The sequence below is a fragment of the Mchenga conophoros genome, linkage group LG10 (assembly GCF_057382185.1).
Source record: "Mchenga conophoros isolate Kocher_MC1m ecotype Shallow Benthic linkage group LG10, M_conophoros_male_GT1.1, whole genome shotgun sequence".
NCBI classification, from domain to species: domain Eukaryota; kingdom Metazoa; phylum Chordata; class Actinopteri; order Cichliformes; family Cichlidae; genus Mchenga; species Mchenga conophoros.
In genome coordinates, this window is record NC_140535.1 from 28,020,058 (window position 1) to 28,039,407 (window position 19,350).

The following is a 19,350-nucleotide window of genomic DNA, read 5'->3' on the forward strand; positions in this document are numbered from 1 at the left end:
ATAATATAATATAATATAATATAATATAATATAATATAATATAGTTAAAAGAGTTGTTAGAAAATGAGCATATATAGCCACATATTCAAATAATAATAATAATAAATAATAAAAATGTATCAATGCATTTATTTATTGAATTACATTTAATTAATATCATAAAACATGTTTTTGTTACCATGAGCCTTGTTTTAAGATTTATTTCATCCAAATGGTTAAAATAAATGGTAACTTTTTTCATTTGATTTTCCTTGATTTGTCCATCCATTACATTTTCACTAGAATTGGAACATTTTATTTTAATTTAACATTGCACTTTGTGTGCCTTTGTTTGAATATAAAAAATTCACTTTATATTTTCAATCTTTCATATTTATATTTTCAGTGTGAGTAACAAAACAATTTCCCTCTGGGATCAATAAAGTATTCTGAATCTGTTCTCCACCCTATAAATGACTTATAATTTTTTATATAAACTACTCAAGCCACGCATTACACTGGATCACCCCGTTTTTCTGATTAATATAACAGGCCCATGTCTTGGTCTGAAAGACTGGAAAATAACTGATTAATGTTGTTTAAGGGAATATTATTTATTTTTTTGGTGTTGTTTTACAAAATATTCATTCTGACAGTCTTAAAAAAATACCAAAAAGGGCACAGAGATTCAGAATGTCTTCTATTAAAGCTACAAAAATTAATCCAGACTGCACAATTGAATTAAGATACTTAAGGCCTTATTTTATACCCAAATCCTCATACACAAGCACACTGTAATCAAATATATGCCTTTATTCAAAACAAGTTACAAATTCTGCAAATCCTGAGGATTATTTTGATATGCTTTAACTTTCTGGGGATTATAGGACGCTCCAGACTTCCCCGCTACAACTCTGTTTGTGAGGATCAAATACACCTTCAGTGGGCTGCTAGGATGGACTGAGGAATAAGCTAGTTTTTCTTCCCCAGTTTCAGTGACTTTGAAGGTTATTTTTATCACTCTGACAGATCCGAAGAGGTGGTTTCACCTGTGTTTTCAAGATGCCGGACATCTTGCTCACACTTCTTTCAGTTAGTTGTACTTAAAAGGCACCTCACAATTTACGTTCTGCTCTGAAGTCAAATCCTCTTATGGTATTTGCACTGAATTGTACACCCATGTGAGAGTGCACAGGTGTCAACTGAGGCCGAATTTTTAACTCTCAATAGCAATGCCATTAGATAAAGCTTTAAGGATTTCAAAGAGGAGATTTCCAAAGATTTACTTTGGCTGTAATAAGCAGAAAAGGAATTTTACTGCAGCGCCACCCTCTGGGAAAATATTACACTTTTAACTTTTTTCACAGCAGAAATTTTGACCTACCACAGTAGGAAAAGCAAAGGTGGACATTAACATTAGTTTGTGTTCAAAGTTTCACAGTGAGTCAGCACAGACAACACCTGGACTTGGAAATGAAGCACCCAAACCGACAGTGGCCATTAGATGTTAAAGGGACTGTTAATCTGTTCCTTTTTCCACATAGTGACTCTGAAGAACTATGAGACCAATTTCACAAACTATGACAAATCAAACACAATCACAGCACATCACACTCAGAAGTCCAAATGTCTCAAATCAAACGAAGCACTTCCATAAAAAGATACCTTTTATTAAACTGCATGCAAATCTCATCTTCACAGTCCAGATCATTAAGAGGCAGAGGTGACTATGCAAACAAATGATTAGCAGAGTCTGACACTGTCACATTCAGAGTGTGATTTCCTGTTATTTCTGTTTAGTTGGAGGGGGCAGCGAGCACAGCGTCCAGGGCACTCTGAGCCTCTTTGATCTGCTGCTGCAGTCTCTGCTTCATGGCCTCGTTCTGAGCCTTCCTCAGCATGTCCTGCATGTCTTTGATGGCAGCCCGGTAGCCCGGAGCATTGTGAAACACTCGGATAGCCTTGTCGCCACTGCACACCAAGAAGCGTCCGTTAATGTCAAACCTAAGGTCCGTGATCTCCATGCTGTGGACGCCGTGCATCTCCTCCTCCAGCTTTCCGCTGGCAGCATCGTACATGGCCACGTTGCAGCCATCGCTGACGGCCACCACCCGGCCGTCTGGAGACAAGGCCACCCGGCTGCCTTCAGACGAGCTGCAGGGAACGGTTTTCAGGAGGTAGGGATCCTGCTGCTTTTTGTACTCCACGTCCGTGTTCCATAGCTTCCACGTGCCGTCTTTGGAGACGCTCACCATCCTGAAAAATGAAAAGAAAGTATTACTGCTTAACACAGCAGGCTTCTTTACTCTCACCTTAACGTTTATATGCCATTTTATGTTGTCTCAGCTTATAAACAACCATTTATTTTCCATCTCAAATATTGCAGCGTATTACCTGCGAGAGTCGTTGGAAAAGGCAAATGCGTGGACTCCAGCAGAGTGGCCCTTCAGGTCAAAGGCTCGCACCACCTCTCTGAAGTCTCCTCCTTTGCCGAAGCAAACCTCCCACACCTTCACATCAGGAGTGAAGCCGCAGGACGCGACAAACCTGAGCGAATAGATGAAGCAGGATCAGAGCTCCCAAAGAGTGACACGCAATTCAAACACTTATTTTTATTTCGATTTTTATTTTACTGAATGGAATTTAAAAGTAAAAACAATATGAAGAAATCATCTTACATGTGGGAAAATTACTTTTCAGACCTTTACTTTTCTCAACAACAGTTTAAAGCAGAAGAACCTACAGCTCTTACTGTAAAACATCGCCTATAGACACTTTTTCTGTTTTAATGTCATGAAACAGTAAAACAATAAACTTACAGAGTAGATGTATATCATTTCTAAGCTTTCAAGTGTAAGCTGTGCAGTAAATAAGGAGTGGGACTGACCTGCCACACGGGGAGATGGCAGCATAAGAATTGGTTATCTGGTTCGTGTTGATAGAGGCCAGCACCTCTCCTTTCAGGTCCCAGATGTTGATACAGGTGTCGGTGGAGGCACTCATGATAAACTTGCCTGTGGGTGAGAAACACAATATCAGCCCCATAAACTGGTGACAAATACTGAAAAATCAATAAATCAATAAATCAATAAATAAGGTTTTAACAGATATTCCCTTTTTTGACAGCTTTCTTCTCATGTGAAACTAGAGTCAACTTTTGTTGCTTGTTGGTGGGTCGATTTTTTTCTTAAAACAGTTAGGCTGTCAAGAGGCTGACTAACCCAAAGACTGGACAAATAATCAGAGAGATGGAGCAGATGAATAAAAGAAACATTGAAATGAATTTACTGATTGTTAAATACTAAACCACAAATGGTTTCACACACTTTCAAAAACCCAGCTGGTGATAAAAACAAACCCAGCTGTGTTAACTGCGTTACTAGCCGATACTATAAGTAAAAACTTTTAAGTTATTTCGGCATTCTGTACCTGTCTCTGCGATGCCAATGTTGAGGATGGTGGCCTTGTGCTTCTGTGGGAAGTCCTCGGGAGCAGCTTTGAAGCTCATGGAGCCGTCATCCTTCTTTGTCATTTTGAAGATTCGTATGCAGTCTCCGTTGGCCAACCAGGTGATAAACGCCCTGTAGAGAAAAGGAGAAAATCAGTGAAGATTTTCTGAAGATTACCTCACCATAACTCTGGTTGTGTATAATACTTTGAAACGGTATTGGTCCACTTACTGATTACTTTTCTTCATATTTTACATGCTTACATGTTTCAGATCATCAAACAAGTTACTTCACAAGTCTTTTCTAAACCTCTTTGACCTGGTTTATGTTAAACTTACACTAGCTCTTGTGTACAATTCACTTTCCTTAGGAAAGAGAAGAAATGCTTTATGTCAGTAAGTGTAGTTAAAGACCTGGAGTCAGGGCTAAACCGGACCAGCGTAGCGTGATCCAGCTCCACATTGGCTCTCAGACACTTGTGCTCGCGGTCCAGGAAGTCCTTGGTGCTCCAGATCCGAACAGTGCGGTCGTCAGCACAGGACGCCAGGTACTTCCCGTTACTGCTAAAATCGAGGCACGTCACATTTCCACTGTGGCCCTAAAAGGCACATGGAAACAAGTACACACATGCTGAAAAATGGCTATGGAGAGGGTGCAAGTGAAACCTTGTTAAATTATTTCAGAACAGCTCACTGAGCTGAGCGGCATCTAGACCAAAACAAAAGCAAGGCTTTTAACTCGCATAACCTACAGTGACTTAAAACAAACCAAACTCCGGTCTCTTATGAAAACTCTTCCTTGTCCTCTGAGGCTTTTACAATGTGTGTGTTTGATGATTGTTTCAGTTTACCTTCAGAGAGGCTGCCAGCAGCGGATGGCTGAAAGTGTGTTGTGTAGGTTTATCCTTGCGGCCACGCTGCTTCTCCTGCTTCTGCTTCTTGGATTGGGAACCCTTCACAGCACTGGCTTCAGCTGGAAGACACACAGGAAAAACATGACCATTGATGCCCACTAAGACTATTTTAAAAGGATATATACAAACTATTACTCAGATGGCTGTATATCAGGAGAATAAGCAGTTCTACTAATTGGAGCTTTGCTGCTTTGATCACTGGCTGCCTCAGTCTGCATGCCAAAGTATCCTTGGGGAAGATAGTGAACCCCAAGTTGCTCTCCAATGGGCTCATAGAGCATAAATATTAGGTAGTAAGTAGTTAGGCACAGGAAAAAAGTGCTTGTGTTAATAACTCTTGTAGTACAAAGCACTTACAAAACAGAACCAGTCCATTTATAATGCTATATGTTTAGCATTATATAGATAATAACATATCATATAGAATTTGTAATTTTGCACAATTTCTAACATAAATATAAACAAAATACACGTACTCATTTTGTTTTTTAGGTTTCCATTTTATTTCTTTACTTTTTATTATAAGTTTTTCTATTATCATTATTTAATTAAGTTGTGTGGTTTGTGTGGTTGGTCTTCTGTAATTTTACTAACAATATAAGTGTATCTAACTTTAATAAGCAGTCTAACAATAACAATGTACTCTTGTGAGCTGCTATGAATCCGTTATCTCTGGGGAAAAATCATTGATGGAAAGCTCTTGTTTATGGATCTTCTTCAACAAGCCTGCACATTAGCATGTATGTCAAAGCCCAGTCATAAGGAAAAGGCTAAGAACATAAAAAAAAGTTTTATTTCCACACATTTCATTTTAGAATAAACCATTGGTTATGCTATTTCTGAACATGATCTGGGTGTTATGAAGCATTAACAAACAGCTAAAAGATAATTGATGTGTAATTTTCCAATCCTTGGTATCATGACAACCCCCCCCCCCCCCAAAAAAAAAAACAAACAAACTCTGGAAATCAGGGAATTAGCTCTGGGAGGTTTTCTATTCACTGCATGCAATGTTAACAGAATGTGGAAAAACACTCTCAGCATGATTATTATAGTGAACTAAAATTAAATTAAAAGCCAAGAAAATTGTGGAAATAAGCTATACGATTGAAAACTAAGAAAATGAAAAAGTAACCAAAATAATTTTTTTTTTAAAAACGAATTACTTAACTTCCTCCTTTAGTATAAAGACATACACATTAGGTTAACTGGTGACTCTTAATTGGCCATAGGTGTAAATGTGAGTATGGGCAGTTGTCGGTCTCTAAATTAACCCAGCAACAGAGTGGCAACCTGTCTGGGATAAGTGGAAGAAAATGGATGGATGTGATGGATAAAAATCTAAACTAAAACATCCAAAATAACTCAAACTATCCTCAAAAGAAAAACAAAATTCAAAATGAAACACAAACAAAACCTATTTAGACAACACAAAACTATAATAAGTTACTATTAAAGTGATTAACTCCAAGGTTATAAAAATTATGCCCAGGATTATTACTGTATTATTATTCAATTATAAATCCTATTACCTGGAGAAAAAATAATAGTCTAACTACGTCTTTATTAGTCCAAAATTTAATTTAATGTAAATTCTTCTTCAAACATAGTTAAACAGACTCAACATCAGATGAATGTGCTAACCTTCCTCTGTTTTATAACTTTTAAGTACTATCTTTATACAGTGAGCTATTCTACTTTACGCTGTAAAGCGCTTTGGGGTCCTTAGGGACTAAGTAAAGCGCTATACAAATACAAGCCATTTACCATTTACATGTACAGGAGTGTTGTCATTAACTAATGTTACGTGCTACAGATACCGATTTGAACCTTTGTCATCAATGAAGCGTTAAAAAAACAGGCAGTGACTCGACAGAAAGCAGTGCACCCATTGGTCTGTTAATGTGACAGTGACAGCCACTCAAAAGTTACCGTAGCTTGTACTTCTAGCTCTGAGTTCGTGTTAATATCGTTGGCACGGAGCTCTTTTGTTGAATGAATCGATTACTGAGTAAGTGAGTGAATGAATGAATGAATGAATGAATGAATGCAGTATGACTGACTTGCCGCCTTCTCCACAGTCTCCCCCTTCTCCAGCTAGCTAGAGTTACGTTAGCCTGAGTGGCTCTTACCGGCAAACTCCGCTGCCTGCTCCGTTTCCTCTCTTATTTCTTCTTTCCGTCTCCCCACCGCTAACGCAACCAGAATAACCAGTGCACCCAGTAACAAAGTTAACGCGGCCAGAGCAGCTATCTCCATGTTGACACCCTTCTGCCACGTATTTTGCAACGCTAACGTCTCCTAAACTAACCCCGCACGACTGGGGCACCGCGCATGCGTCCTAATAGCACGCTTCATCTAAGGCTGCGTTCAGTTTACGACTGCAAATAGTAAATACGAGAATCCCCCGTCCCCAAACATTTCCGTGAAAAATATACAGTTTATTTTAAATGTATAAACATTCCGTTTCCATTCAGTTTGGCTTGCATGATTTTAACATGACGTTAAAAGACAACTTAATCTCTTAGATTATTCGTTTTCGTTTTTTTCTTAGTTTTAATGGCGTTACCTATCGTAACTGCCATAATTTTCACATTTCCTGTTCTGCGTGTAGTCATGAATGCAGCACAATCCGGGTATCAAATCGTCTCTAATGCCACCTAGCGGACTGGCGTGTGTGGAATGTTTGAAAACTTTTCAGGAAAAAGGTTGGAGCCATGCTTCCACGATGTTTACACCAAAATTTATATCCTACCATCTGAGTATTTCTGTAAAAATCAAGACTCACCAGACCAGGCAAATTTTTTTCCAGTTTTTTACTGTCCGTTTTCTGCGATCCCGCGTGAAGAGTATCCTCTGTGTCCTTTTCTGAGCTGACAGGAGTGGCACTGATTGTGGGGTGTCTGCTGCTTTAGCTCACCTACTTCAAGGTTTAACATGCTGTGCATTCAGAGATGCTCCTCTGCATTCCTGTGTTTGTAACAAGTAATTAAATGAGTTTTTGGATCAGTTCAAAGTTGTCAGGCATTTTCACCTTTCAAAGTTTCTTAAATTACCCATCCCCATGCTGAGTTGAACTTCATTTTGACCATGTCTACAAGCCTAAATAAATGTGATTTAGATATTTGCATCAAGTATACCTGAAATATTTAAAGTAAAAGCATGTATTCTTCAGGAAAGTAGCCATTTACTGTTCCGTGGCAAGTGGTAATACTTCCAAATATGCTTTAAAACGCAGTGTGATTATTTTCTGAGAAGAAAAAGAAGTTTGGACTTATATCTAGTCTAACGTTATATTGAATCTGATTTCAACTCCAGCTTTCTTGAAATTAAATCACTTAAATTTATTGGGACTAACTCGTAGACACAGTGCCCAGTAAAACACTACTTAGATCTCTCAGAGTATGTTGGATATCAATTCTTGACATTCTTGTGCTGTAAGCAGCGTGTCATTAACAAAGCATTTTTCCAATGTGTTTCATGTTTTTGGCAGGGGAGAAACCCAAATTCAGAAGAGAAACCCACAGAAGCTTGGAGAAAAAAAAAATCCAGACTCCATAAAGAATCACTTTCCCTTCTTGCTCTGCTGTTCATCCACCATGTGTAGCAAACCCCTCTTTAAGGGGCTCTTCTGATTGGATGCCCCTCACAAAGAGAGGTGTTAAGGATTACTCCTCTCATAAACATCATACAACCAGAAGTAGTAGAAGAAGAAAAAAAAAAAAAAAACTATCAGAAACTGTGCGTTTGGAGAAGTTTGACGCCTGACAGGGTTTACTTGTTCATAAAGTGAACAAATTACTCAAAACTCTGGCCAAGTTTAATACGAGGATCCACTATTGTAACAGTATATACATGACAGAAAATAAGAACAATCATAACAGGTCCTCTTTAACTTCCTGCAACATTACTAAGCAATACTTGTATATCCACTACAAAAACAGCATACTGCTAATACACAGTATGAAGTATAGCCTCCACATCTTGGGAAGAAAATTTGGCGATCTTTAAAGGTTTAATGTGGAACATCCACAACTCACATTTTTATTTATTCAAATTTGACCATCCAAATAAAAAAAATAAAAATAAAAAAAAGAAGAAAAAAGAAGAAACAAAGACAGACCCCCCCCCCCCCCCCCCCAAAAAACAAACACAAAACCCAACTGGTAACGGCTCACTTTTCACAATAAGAGGTGATTATTACTGAGAACAGAGATCATTTGAATAAAACAGCTGACATCAACTGCTTTACTGTCCATGTTTGCTGCATGCTCAAAAACAAAAATAATAATAAAAACAAAAACAAAACAAAAAAAATCCCTGTATCGCTGTGAGAGATCCAATAGAACAGACTGTAATTTTAGTAAATCTGACATAAGGTAGCAGTGACATTTCTGAAGTGGGGATGTGTTGCTGTGCAGATATTTAAAAACTCACCATTTATCACAGTTACATGTGCATTAACAGCAGGTAGGCTGAAGGTAAAATGTAACTGATTCTAGCAGATTTGTTACGTTTCAGTGAATTAACAAGGATTCAGTGCCTGGGCGCAAAGAGAGGTAGTCTGGCACAACAAACACACACACAAGCACACTCTCATCTCAAGATTCTTTTCACAGGGAACAAGCTGAAGAGTTGGCTTTGGTTTGTCAGCGCTAGTCGAGTACTCATCCTACTCACATACTGACCTGCTAATTCAATCAGTTGGCAATCACTATCAAAAAAGGCCATCCACAGGAGGACTCTGGGAATGCTTGCAATGACAAAGAGTACGAAACAAGAACACAAGGGTCTGCACAAACTACGTTAAGACATTTACTAAGTCACCCTTTTAAGTGCAGAAACACATTATTCATTTACAGGGTCAGAGAGCCAATTAAAAAAATAATTTAAATGCAAACTTTACATTTACACTGCAGTGTTGTGTACCTTATCTGAATTGACTGTGCATTTCATCCCATTCAGACTCAGTCAGAGAATGTATTCAAATATCCAGGTAACATACAAACCAGCGAGCGTTTCACGTAAAAAAATAAATGTCTGAGCCGCAGCTCCACCTTTAGCTCGACTCAACTTTCTCCTTAAGACGAACCAATGGGAGTGTCCGTGTATGGTAAAAGGAAAAAGAACTTTGGATATGCTTATGTTCAGCATCTATCAAATAGTTTTTTCTCTTTCAAGTATAGTACATAATTGTGGTTTCTCTCTCCTTACTGCTGCATTCCCTCACTGGGTCATGGACTCAGTAGGCTAATGTGCTCTTTCTAACTCGTCTGCAAACTTCGGGCCAGCACAACCCACTGGAGGAGGAGACTGAGGAAGCAGAGGGCATGGTGGTAGCCTGATGGGGTGGGATGTTGGGCTTAGAACAGAGCAATGTTAGCCAGGTTAGCCATAGCAGCAACAGCTGGAGTCCTCCGAATGCGTTGTTGGAACGACGTGGCAGGCTACTTCTTCCTGTTGTGTTGTCGCCTCGCCTGCAGCCTCTGCCGTGCTCCGGATGTTTTCGATCCAGCTCCGATTGAGAAGGAAGGAGTTGCTGGAGATCCTAAACAAAATAAAAAATATATGGATATGTAACAATTTCTGCTACAAAGTATCCAGTTCTTAACAGTGGCATCAAATTTTCAAACTTCAAAACTGCCTCTTAATTTCATCTAAATTAGGATCAATATCAGGTGTGACAAGGAATTCTTATAGTGAGGCAACATGCTTTTAAGTATTTGGCTCCAATAAAAATTCCCATAAGCTTGCCTCAAGCCCACCTTTAATAACAGAACCCATGTGTTTCCACTTCGGCCTCACAGCAGTAGATAAACAGGCTAAATCCCACTACATTGCAATGCATAATGCTACAGTGTAGCATCCTATTACCAACAGAAGAGGTATAGAGTAATTTAACAAATTTATCAATAAAACTTTGTGATGGTGCTGCACTCTCACTAAATAAAATCAGAAGACTAATTTGTTTAAATCACTGGGTTACAGCTCCTTGAGAGCAACCATCGTTTAAACATCTAGCCACACATCCCTACTAAAGCCCCAGCTGGGCATCACCTCTTAAAAAAAAAAAAAAAAAAAAGAAAAGAAAAAGAAAATTGATGCCTCACCAAACTGAACAGCATTGAAGCCTTGGAGTGGAGTTCCAGGACTTCCAAAGGGAATTGGACCTCCAGCAGCACTCTGGCCAAAAGATGGTGTTGACGTTCCTGCAGGGAAAACAGCATGCAACTTCAAACACCCAACACCTAAAACTCTGATAGACCAACATAGTAACCTAACCACAGAAATCTTTCTGTCAGTGTGTGGCACAGTAGGAAACCAGCACTCACACATAAGTGCAACCATACAGCGATGTAAACAAACAAAAATGCAGCCCACCCTCCCCACTACTGAGACCCGTTAATTCAACTACTGGTTATGTTTCACATACCAATCATTTCAATTAATTTACTATCATTTACTGGTAATCAAAACTAAAATTATTTTAAGATATTCGCAACAGACAAAATTAGTGTAGTGGTTAACATCTTTGCCTAACACGAGAAAGATCCCTGACTTGAGACCAGGAGGAGACACAAAAAGGTCACCCGGAGTAAAATCTGTGCCAAATCAAATGTCTGGTGTGATAAAAACCCTTTCAAGCAAGGGAACAGCCAAAAGAAATAGCTAGCCAACATTACATTCATTGCTTGAACCGCTCTACAGGTGGGCTTAAGACATAAACAAGCAAAACAACAACAGTCTTAATTCCTTACCAAAAGCTGGTTTGTCTGTAGCAGCAGCCCCAAAGTTGAAGCTTCCCATCTGTGGTGCAGGATTATTGGAAACTGGTGTTCCAAACTGAGGGCACGGCATTCCAGAGCCAAAGTTAAATCCACCGGATGCTGGCTGAGCTGGTCCAGAGGGAGCCGGCTGAGGAGCTGCACTGCCAAATCCGAAGGTGGGTGTGGAGGAGCTCTGAGCCTGGGTTGCTGCACCGAAACTTGGTGGAGCTGAGGGTGCAGCTGAGGGAGCGGCAGTGCCACCGAAAGCAAAACCAGCAGTGCTGGCTCCAAATGCTGGTTTAGCTGGGGTACCAAAAGTGGCTGCTGTGGTGGTAGGAGTTGCCCCAAAGTTGAAAGGAGCTGGGGCAGGGTTAGAAGCAGGTGTGGATGACGCGCCGCTGCCTCCAAAAGTGAATGGCTTTGGCGCTGCTGCTGTGGAGCCAAAGGTTGTCTGAGCTGCTGGGGCTTCAAAAGATGACTTTCCAAAGTTGCAGGTTGACTGTGTGGTAGCAGGAGCAGCAGTGGAAACTGTGTTGCCCATGGCAAAGCCTCCAAATGAAGCAGTGGTTGTGTTCTGATTGGGTGCTGTCTGGCCAAATGTAAATACTTTCTGGCTGGCAGCCTGAGCATCTGGCTGTGTGGCACCAAATGCAAAGGTACCCTGGCTGGAGGTTGTGGTTGAAGCAGTAGCAGGTCCTGGAGCTGGGGCCGTGGCTGCTGCTGTAGTAGTGGTAGCAGTTCCAAACTGAATTGTGCCGACAGCATTCTGAGCCTGATTCAAAGCTGAGTTGGTGGTACTTGTTGTAGATGTTGTGTTCCAGTTTCCAAAGAGGGATTTCATAGCTGGCTGTGGAGCAGGCTGTGAAGTGGGAAGGGAGCCTGTGGATGTGCCAGCTGTGGTGGTTGAGCCAGAAAACAGAGATGGGCCAGCTGTGTTGCTGCTTGTTGATCCACCAAATACTGAGGCTGTACTGGTTGTGCTTGAAATTGTAGAGGCTGCCTTTGCACTTGCAAGGGATGGAGGCTGTCCAAAGCCAGTAGCCGCAGTGGCATCTCCAAAGATGGGTTTGAAATTCTGGACAGGTGGTTTGCTTTCTGAAGCTGATGTAGCTGAAGTGGTGGTGGCGGTTACAGCAAAGATGGGCTTAAAGCCTGAAGCCATTAGTGGGTTGGTGTTACTGACTGATGCAGAGCTGCTGGCTGGGGCTGCAGTAACAGCAGTTGAGTTAGATGTTGAGGAAGCAGAGGAGGCGCTGACCTGACTAGCCACCCCAAATAGGCTTGCCATAGGTGGGGTGCTGCTGGCAGCCTGGGAGACCTGACCCAGCAGGACCTGAGCAAAGGCGGAGGACTGCTGCACAGACGCAGAGGAGGACTGGGAGACTGCAGGGATTTGTGGGGAAGCCACTGTTGTTGATGCCTTTAGGATTGAAACACTGGGTTGTGCGGGTGTGGTTGATACAGACACTAAGGGCACATTGGGAGGAAAAAAACATGAGTGTACAGAACAAAGAAATTAAAGGTAGTCAAAATTAAATCAAGTGAAGAGCAGTTGTACCTGAACTTGCACTGGTAGCGGATGTGGGAGAAGGAGCACTAGCTTTCTTCAAAGCCTCCAGCAGTGGGTTGGGGGCTGCAGGCACTGTACCGGCACTGCTCACTGGATTGGGATCCAGGTTAATGACTGGGGTGGCAGAGCTAGATGTGGGCAAGGGAGCTGCCAGAAGGCTGCTCAAGGTTGTGGTGGAAGTTGTAGCAGTAGCAGTAGAGCCAGCAGAGGGGGCAGGCAGGGTGGAAGTGGTGGCTGAGGGGGAGACAGTCTTCTCAGGCTCTGGAGCTAAAAGAAAGAAGAGGGTCACAGACATGCTAGGGCTTTTTCCTCCATTTTGGTTGAAACACATTTATGTAGATTGACTTCTTTCACAATGGCTCTATAGTAATATAGATATATTTTATGTACATTTTATACATATCTCCATGCGATTTTTCTATACACATTTCTGTACATTGTTACCTGTATATGCGGACTTCAGTTGCTTATGTATAAACGACCACTTTGTGTCTTTGTTTTATATTCCCCTTACTATAAGAGCTGTGTAACAACAAAATTTCTCATCCGTGGGATAATAAAGGTTTATTCTTTTCTATAAATATTTTTTCTGGTGTTTAAATCTTTACATGTGAATGAAGGGTTAACAGATTGAACTGAATGCAACTTACCAGGTGTCTCCAGGACCTTCTGTATCTTACTTATACCAGCCTTTTTCTCCTCATCTAGATCTTTAACAGTAACTGTATAACCCAGTTCAGGAGGTGGGGGCTGCAAGGAAGCACAAGGAGAGACTAAAAGCACTGTAATGGCTAAGCATGAGAACAGAGGTTTCTAATGAGACTGCAGTAATCCTTACCAGAGAAATGTGATCATCCCGGTTGCTGGACACCAGTTGAATCTTCCTTTTTCTTTTCCCACTACCACCAGAGTCTGACGAAGTATTGAGTTGGACCTTGGGCAATGGAGCCAGTTTGACTGGAACATCATCATACAAGGCACAATAAATAGAAAGCAATTTAATGTCTCTGAAGGTTTTTTTCTTTTAAGTCAACTGCATTCATGTTAAATTTTTGGGGCACACGGATTGAACACTGCACAAATCCCAACTTGTTGTTCGTTCATTCAGACCCACTGAATGAATGAACATTTGCCACAAGAAGAAAAAAAACAAAAACAAAAAAAACCAAAAAAAAAAACCAACAGCCTTTCTTGGGATGTTTCTGGAAACCATTTTCTTAAACCGAGTAATGAGGGGTCAAACTGGCTAATCAATTTCTCTAAAAGTAAAGAAGCAATCTGAATTAAGCACAATTGCAATGATAATGTTCAAATGCATGAGTTTGAGTCCCATTTGAAAACTCTGATAATATTCTTCAACAGTCTTAAGAGTTAACTTAACAGTAGAGGGCCACTAAGATAAACCCCATGCTGGAAAATGGGTCTTTAGGGTACAAGTGAATGAATTTCTGGGATAAGGAATGACTTTGTGTAAATAAAGTCTAACTAGCATTACCTATGATCACTTCCCAGAAAATTAGCTCTATGGATTTTTAATTAGTAGTAGAACTTTTCAGTCAGTGTTGCATAAATCTAAATAATCTGCTGCACAGAGCTGCATTTCTAGGACAGATGAATCCCTACACAACACAGCTACTCAAGGTATGACACTCACAAGAGACAAGTGTGTTGTCCATAGACGTGTGATCTGACTTTGCAGAGGATGCTGAGCTGGGAGACTGCGTGTCGTCCTCTCTGGAAATGAAACTTAAGGTTACAATCCGCAATACTGGATTAAATGTCAACAACTGATCAGAAGCCTAACAGAGACACACCTGGGTCTTTTTGAGATGCCCTCTGGAGTCTGACAGCGAGATGATCCAGGGCTGGACAGAGGGGAGCTGGGTGCTGACGGCTTCTTCCACTGTGAAGGGAAAACAAGATTTAGAGTGTCATAGCTCCACTGTTTCCTCTAGAATCCTGTGCGTCCTTTAATGCAGCAGAGAAGAGTTACCTGGTTGAGACCCAATGAAGAGCTGTAGGAACTCTGGATGGCATTTCTCCTGGTGCCCGGGGTTCCTCTTGGAGCATGAGCTCCACTGCCAGAGCTGATTGAGGATGTCCGAGACCTCTTCATAATGGACTCCTCAGTCAGTGAGGTCATCCCTCTTTTCAGACTTCCTGGCCTGGGAAAAGGAAAGTATTTCTCTTAATGCACAGGTAGCACCACACTATACTTCACCCTGCACCACAGGCTTTCATAAGACATGATCTAACTGTATGAAAAGTTTAACTTACTTAGGAACCAGCTGTGACGGCGTGCCATTGGGCAAAAGGGGTTCAAAAGCAGAGTGTGCACTTCCACCGCTGTCATTACGTCTTAGGAAGTAAAAAATTAATTAAAAAATAAAATGGAAAAAACCAACAACCATTTATTATTTTGAAATATAACAATAGAGAAAACTAGAGCAGGGCGATATGACCAAAAATATTTATCACGATATACATTTGAAAATTTGCGATAACGATATAACTGATGATCTAATTGACACTAGACAAAATACTTTACAATTCCACAACTTTATTATTGCAAAAAACCCATCAATGTATTTTCACTTAAACAAGCAGCTGTTTTTTATGTGCATTAAAGTTATATAAAAATGTAACAGTGCAAATTCCTTGCTGACAGTTTAATCAAAAGGCATTTCCAGTGGAAACTGGCCGACATATCATCAGCATAACCATGTTTAATATCCACAAAACTTAAAAAGAGGTTATACACACACAATACGGTAATATTATGTTGAAGCACAGTACGTATCACTCCGCGAGGCGCCTGCCTAACATAGCCGTAATGCTCCGACAATCAATCAAGCGGTGCGGGTTCGTAGCTTAGTCGTACTAAAACATTTGACAGATTTTCGAGCGCCGTGTACGACATAAAATCGTTTCGAGGTCAGTAAACACAACCAGAATTCATACACAAGGCACACGGGATTATAAGGGGCACTGTCGATTTTCAGAAAAATCAAAGGATTGATTTTAAGTGTGCCGTATTTTCCAAACAACACGGTGATGACGACGGCCCGCTAACATGCTCTACCAAAAATAGTGCTTTGTTGTGTATCTGACGGACGAAAGCTAAACCAGTTCCACACCACTAAGGTTGCAGCATTTTTACAAACCAATTCTGGTTCATCCGTTTCATTCAACGATCCACTTTCGCTCTTCTCATTCTGCCTCGTCGCCATGTGCGTATGTAAACAAAGGCACTACGCACGCGTGTTTTACCCATATTCTATTGTGATATTTCATTTTCCTATCGTTGCCCAAAATTACACCGGTATTACCGTGAACGGTATGATATAGCCCAGCCCTAGAGAAAACCTATGTAAAATGTGCTGTGTTAAGTGTTAGTGATATTTCCAATTTTCTTGGCATCCAGTAACTCAAAACTGCATTTGAGCTTCGGTAATGTATTTATAGAAGACTTTAAGGCCACATTTGTACGTGTGATCTGTATCTATTCAAATTACTGGGGGAAAAAGGGAAGAAATGAATACAGCATTATAATGCAGATGTTATATGCATTCATAAGAATGCAAGGCCCCATGTGGGAGTGTATATTTTGTTGGAACATTACATTAGAAGAGTGAGCTTTCCAAGTGCACCACAAATGGACTGGGAAATGGTGTTAATAGGAAAAAGCTATTCATCCATTCTGTTTGCAGCTGTCCGTAAAGCTAAGAGACCGAGACAACTAAAAGCATCAACAGGCTGTTTTTCTGTAGCCTTGCTAATAACCACACTATGCATTACCTACAGACCAAGAAGGTTTAAACAAAACACATGATACTTTTTATGTCTTAGGTTTGCTGTGCGAGTATAGGAAGTCCTTTTTTTTCCAGTCTATTTTTTTAATTTATTTCAGTTGAAATGTTTTTATACCTACTTTTAGTTTACTATAATAACCTTACAGCTATCAGACAAAAAAAAAAAAAAAAAGTGTCACCAAGCTACATAAAAAGGCAAAAATATAAAGCTTGTCAGCATTCATGTGCTGCCTCATACCTTCTTTTGCTTTTCTGCTCAGTTGTAAAGCTCCTGTCCTCGTCGTCCACTTCTCTCTTGCGGCTTTCCTTCAGCACCTTGAGGACACTCTCTCTGGAGCACGGATCGGCAGGCGCTCTGGGGAGAACGGCATAACTCAAATGGTCCATGCTGAAACAAAAGAAAGGTAAACAGCCATTACAAAAGTTTTATCAAAAGGGTTTTGACATTAATCTCTTAAAACAGGTTATGTTAGAGTTTAAAGAGATCTGACTCAAGCTGATGATCTAGACTGAAACACTGTAATGCATAGATCGCACAGAGACCTGGGGGAGCTGTGGTCAGGCCTGGCGATCTTCACTGTGACAGGGCTGAGGGCAGCCGGGGAATTGCGAGGGCTGAGGATGTTTTTCTTTCTGAAACCGTCCCATTTGACGGGAGGAAGGATTCCCACTGACGAGACACCCGGCTGCTGCAGGGGGTAGTGGCGCTGGGGTGTGATGGTGAACCTGCTCGCTGCTCCCGGTGTCTCCCTGCAGGACAGAACAATTAGAGGCCAAGGCAAAATGAAGGGTCTGAAAGTCTGCTTTTCGTAATCCCACAAATGGCCATAATAGATTTTTCTGGGAAAACCCAAACATATAATACTCACTAATATTACAGAAAACGTGAACTTTTGTTCCTGTCTCTGATATTTCATGTTAAATACCATTCGTCAGTCTCTATAATGGTTGGGGCGATAGCGGAAATAAATCCGATTGTCAGGTAAAAGTCTAATGCTTTCTAAATACATTACTACATTGCCAATACAGCAAACCTGCTAAATATGCTTTTCAGTACTAAAGTAATTTATATGGCCAACAATTCAAGTTTTCTGTCATAACTGTTCACAGATTGGAAATGCCGGTACTATATTAGTAGTAAATTACTGTAATGAGAAACTCTTGCACATGACATAACCTGTACAGATATATACGCATAGGGTTGCAGTAACGTGTAGCACATTTGGATAGCTGTGTGGAGCTACAGAGATCGCTCTGACGACTCGAAGGTTAGTCATTAAAAACCGCCAAGCTGCACCTTTAACCTTTTGAATTACAACAACTTAACCGCCTCCATTCAAAAAGACCGGGCTGTATTACGCCGGTAAAACCGAGATGTGATTGATTTGATTTTAGCCTGAACATACCCAGCAAATGAAAGCCTTCTGTTTGGAGTATAGACGGCGTGGTTGGGTCTGGCCAGCTTTTCCCGGAGCTGCTCTCGGGGATTTCTCACAGCTCTCCGCCTCCCCGAGTCGGCGGTTGGGCTCTCCGGTTTCCCGATGTAACTCCCCATGAGAAAATCCCGGGGGCTAAAAAGAAAAGACTCGCTTGATAAGGATTCCTTTCGATAAACTCCGCTTTCAGCGAGTCTTTGACTTAAGTGTCCCTCTGATTCCCGGAGCTCGGCTCTGTTGTTGCCGCTGCTCTTCGCTCTCCCCCGTGCGGGTACCGAGACGCCGGTCGCCTCCCAGCCCCACAGCCAGCGCCGCAGTACGGCCGGAACGTTTAGCCCACCCCGAGGATTCGGGCCTAACCTGGCGGGAAGCGGTTCTCCGCTATGATAATAACAGACAATACAACAAACTGCAAGAATTAAGGTCACATAAAGAAAAGTGGGAATATAATAAAAAGCGAGAATAACTAGGCCTAGAGCAGAGAGAAGCAATAAATGTTTTTCTCTAGGAGACATGGCGGCAACGCGCCGCCGGAGGACTCTCATATCCCATCATGCTGTTCTTCCGACATTACTTCTTGGATTTATATTTGTATTCACGCGCATTAGCGCCATCTACCGAGGTGGGGCTGTAAAACGCCGCCAGTGTTACTGCTCATTAAATTAATCTTCCTTTTGCTGAACCTTGGACAAATGTAATGTAAACTCTTGTGTAAAATATATGTATGATTATTATTTTTATTTTTTGCATATTGGTCACACTTAAATGTTTCAGATCATCAATTCAATTTTAATATTAATTTAATTTATTTAGGACAGTGCATGTTAATGAACATAAATGTAAAAAAAATTACATGAATGTAAACATACCAGATTATAGCCAAGGGCTAATTTCCATCTGTTGTCCATAAAACATAAAGACAAAGTTAACTGGAGTAAACATAGCATGCAGTTTGTGAAGGGGATCCTGATAATAGTTTGGGAATGGTCAGAGAGGAGTCTTTCCAGGGTCTGACGTGGAAAGTCAGCGCCACAGGTCTGTAATCCCGGGGGCCGCTGTGACGTCTTCCACTCTGCGGGCTCAGATTCACCATGAACAGTTAATGAAAGACTCCTCAAAGCTGGGAGCACAGGCCTTGAGGACAAGGGGACTCACCCTGTCTGGTCGAGCAGACTTGCCTGAGTGGAGTCTTCTCTGTTCTCTTTGAACCTGGTCACGATCGAAAACGATAGGTGTGGGAGGGGTGTCAGGATTTTCTCAAGATTTTATGGTGCAATGTGTAGAGAGAAAGAGAGTGAGTGGCTTGGCAGTGGATTGCAGGCTAACTACAGGTAGGTCAGTGGGGGGGGCATTTACTGCAGTGTCAAATCTGTTGAAAACAAATCCAACTCATGGGATCTGCCCTCACTCAGGTGCTGAGTCTG

At 41.1% G+C, this 19,350-nt stretch overlaps 2 protein-coding genes across 2 annotated transcripts; both read right to left on the reverse strand.

The window, feature by feature from the left end:
* Window positions 1–574: 574 nt before the first annotated feature.
* tbl2 (transducin beta like 2) lies at window positions 575–6,662 on the reverse strand. The gene is made up of 7 exons (XM_085289687.1): window positions 6,474–6,662; window positions 4,279–4,400; window positions 3,842–4,026; window positions 3,409–3,560; window positions 2,867–2,993; window positions 2,374–2,526; window positions 575–2,235 (listed from the first exon to the last, which is right to left on the reverse strand). The coding sequence occupies exons 1-7, from the start codon at window positions 6,598–6,600 to the stop codon at window positions 1,776–1,778; spliced, it is 1,326 nt and encodes a 441-aa protein (XP_085145813.1). The 5' UTR covers window positions 6,601–6,662; the 3' UTR covers window positions 575–1,775.
* Window positions 6,663–9,143: 2,481 nt separating this feature from the next.
* On the reverse strand, window positions 9,144–18,498 carry pom121 (POM121 transmembrane nucleoporin). Its single transcript, XM_085289688.1, has 13 exons — window positions 17,897–18,498; window positions 17,034–17,240; window positions 16,729–16,878; window positions 14,956–15,036; window positions 14,672–14,843; window positions 14,493–14,581; window positions 14,333–14,412; window positions 13,517–13,635; window positions 13,329–13,428; window positions 12,667–12,945; window positions 11,100–12,575; window positions 10,452–10,550; window positions 9,144–9,889 (listed from the first exon to the last, which is right to left on the reverse strand). Exons 1-13 carry the CDS (start codon window positions 18,469–18,471, stop codon window positions 9,789–9,791), a joined length of 3,528 nt encoding a protein of 1,175 aa, XP_085145814.1. The 5' UTR covers window positions 18,472–18,498; the 3' UTR covers window positions 9,144–9,788.
* Between the last annotated feature and the right edge of the window lie 852 nt (window positions 18,499–19,350).

Bases quoted from the DNA above. Each gene is read 5' to 3' on its own strand.
- tbl2 (XM_085289687.1), bottom strand. From the start codon at position 6,600: ATGGAGATAGCTGCTCTGGCCGCGTTAACTTTGTTACTGGGTGCACTG. The intron at 4,401-6,473 runs GTAAGAGCCACT...TGTGTCTTCCAG, and splicing joins GCAGGCAGCGGAGTTTGCCG to CTGAAGCCAGTGCTGTGAAG. The intron at 3,561-3,841 runs GTCTTTAACTAC...TTTTCTCTACAG, and splicing joins CGGTTTAGCCCTGACTCCAG to GGCGTTTATCACCTGGTTGG.
- pom121 (XM_085289688.1), bottom strand. From the start codon at position 18,471: ATGAGAGTCCTCCGGCGGCGCGTTGCCGCCATGTCTCCTAGAGAAAAA. The intron at 15,037-16,728 runs GTATGAGGCAGC...TTACTTCCTAAG, and splicing joins GAGCAGAAAAGCAAAAGAAG to ACGTAATGACAGCGGTGGAA. The intron at 9,890-10,451 runs GTGAGGCATCAA...TATTTTGTTTAG, and splicing joins CTTCAATGCTGTTCAGTTTG to GATCTCCAGCAACTCCTTCC.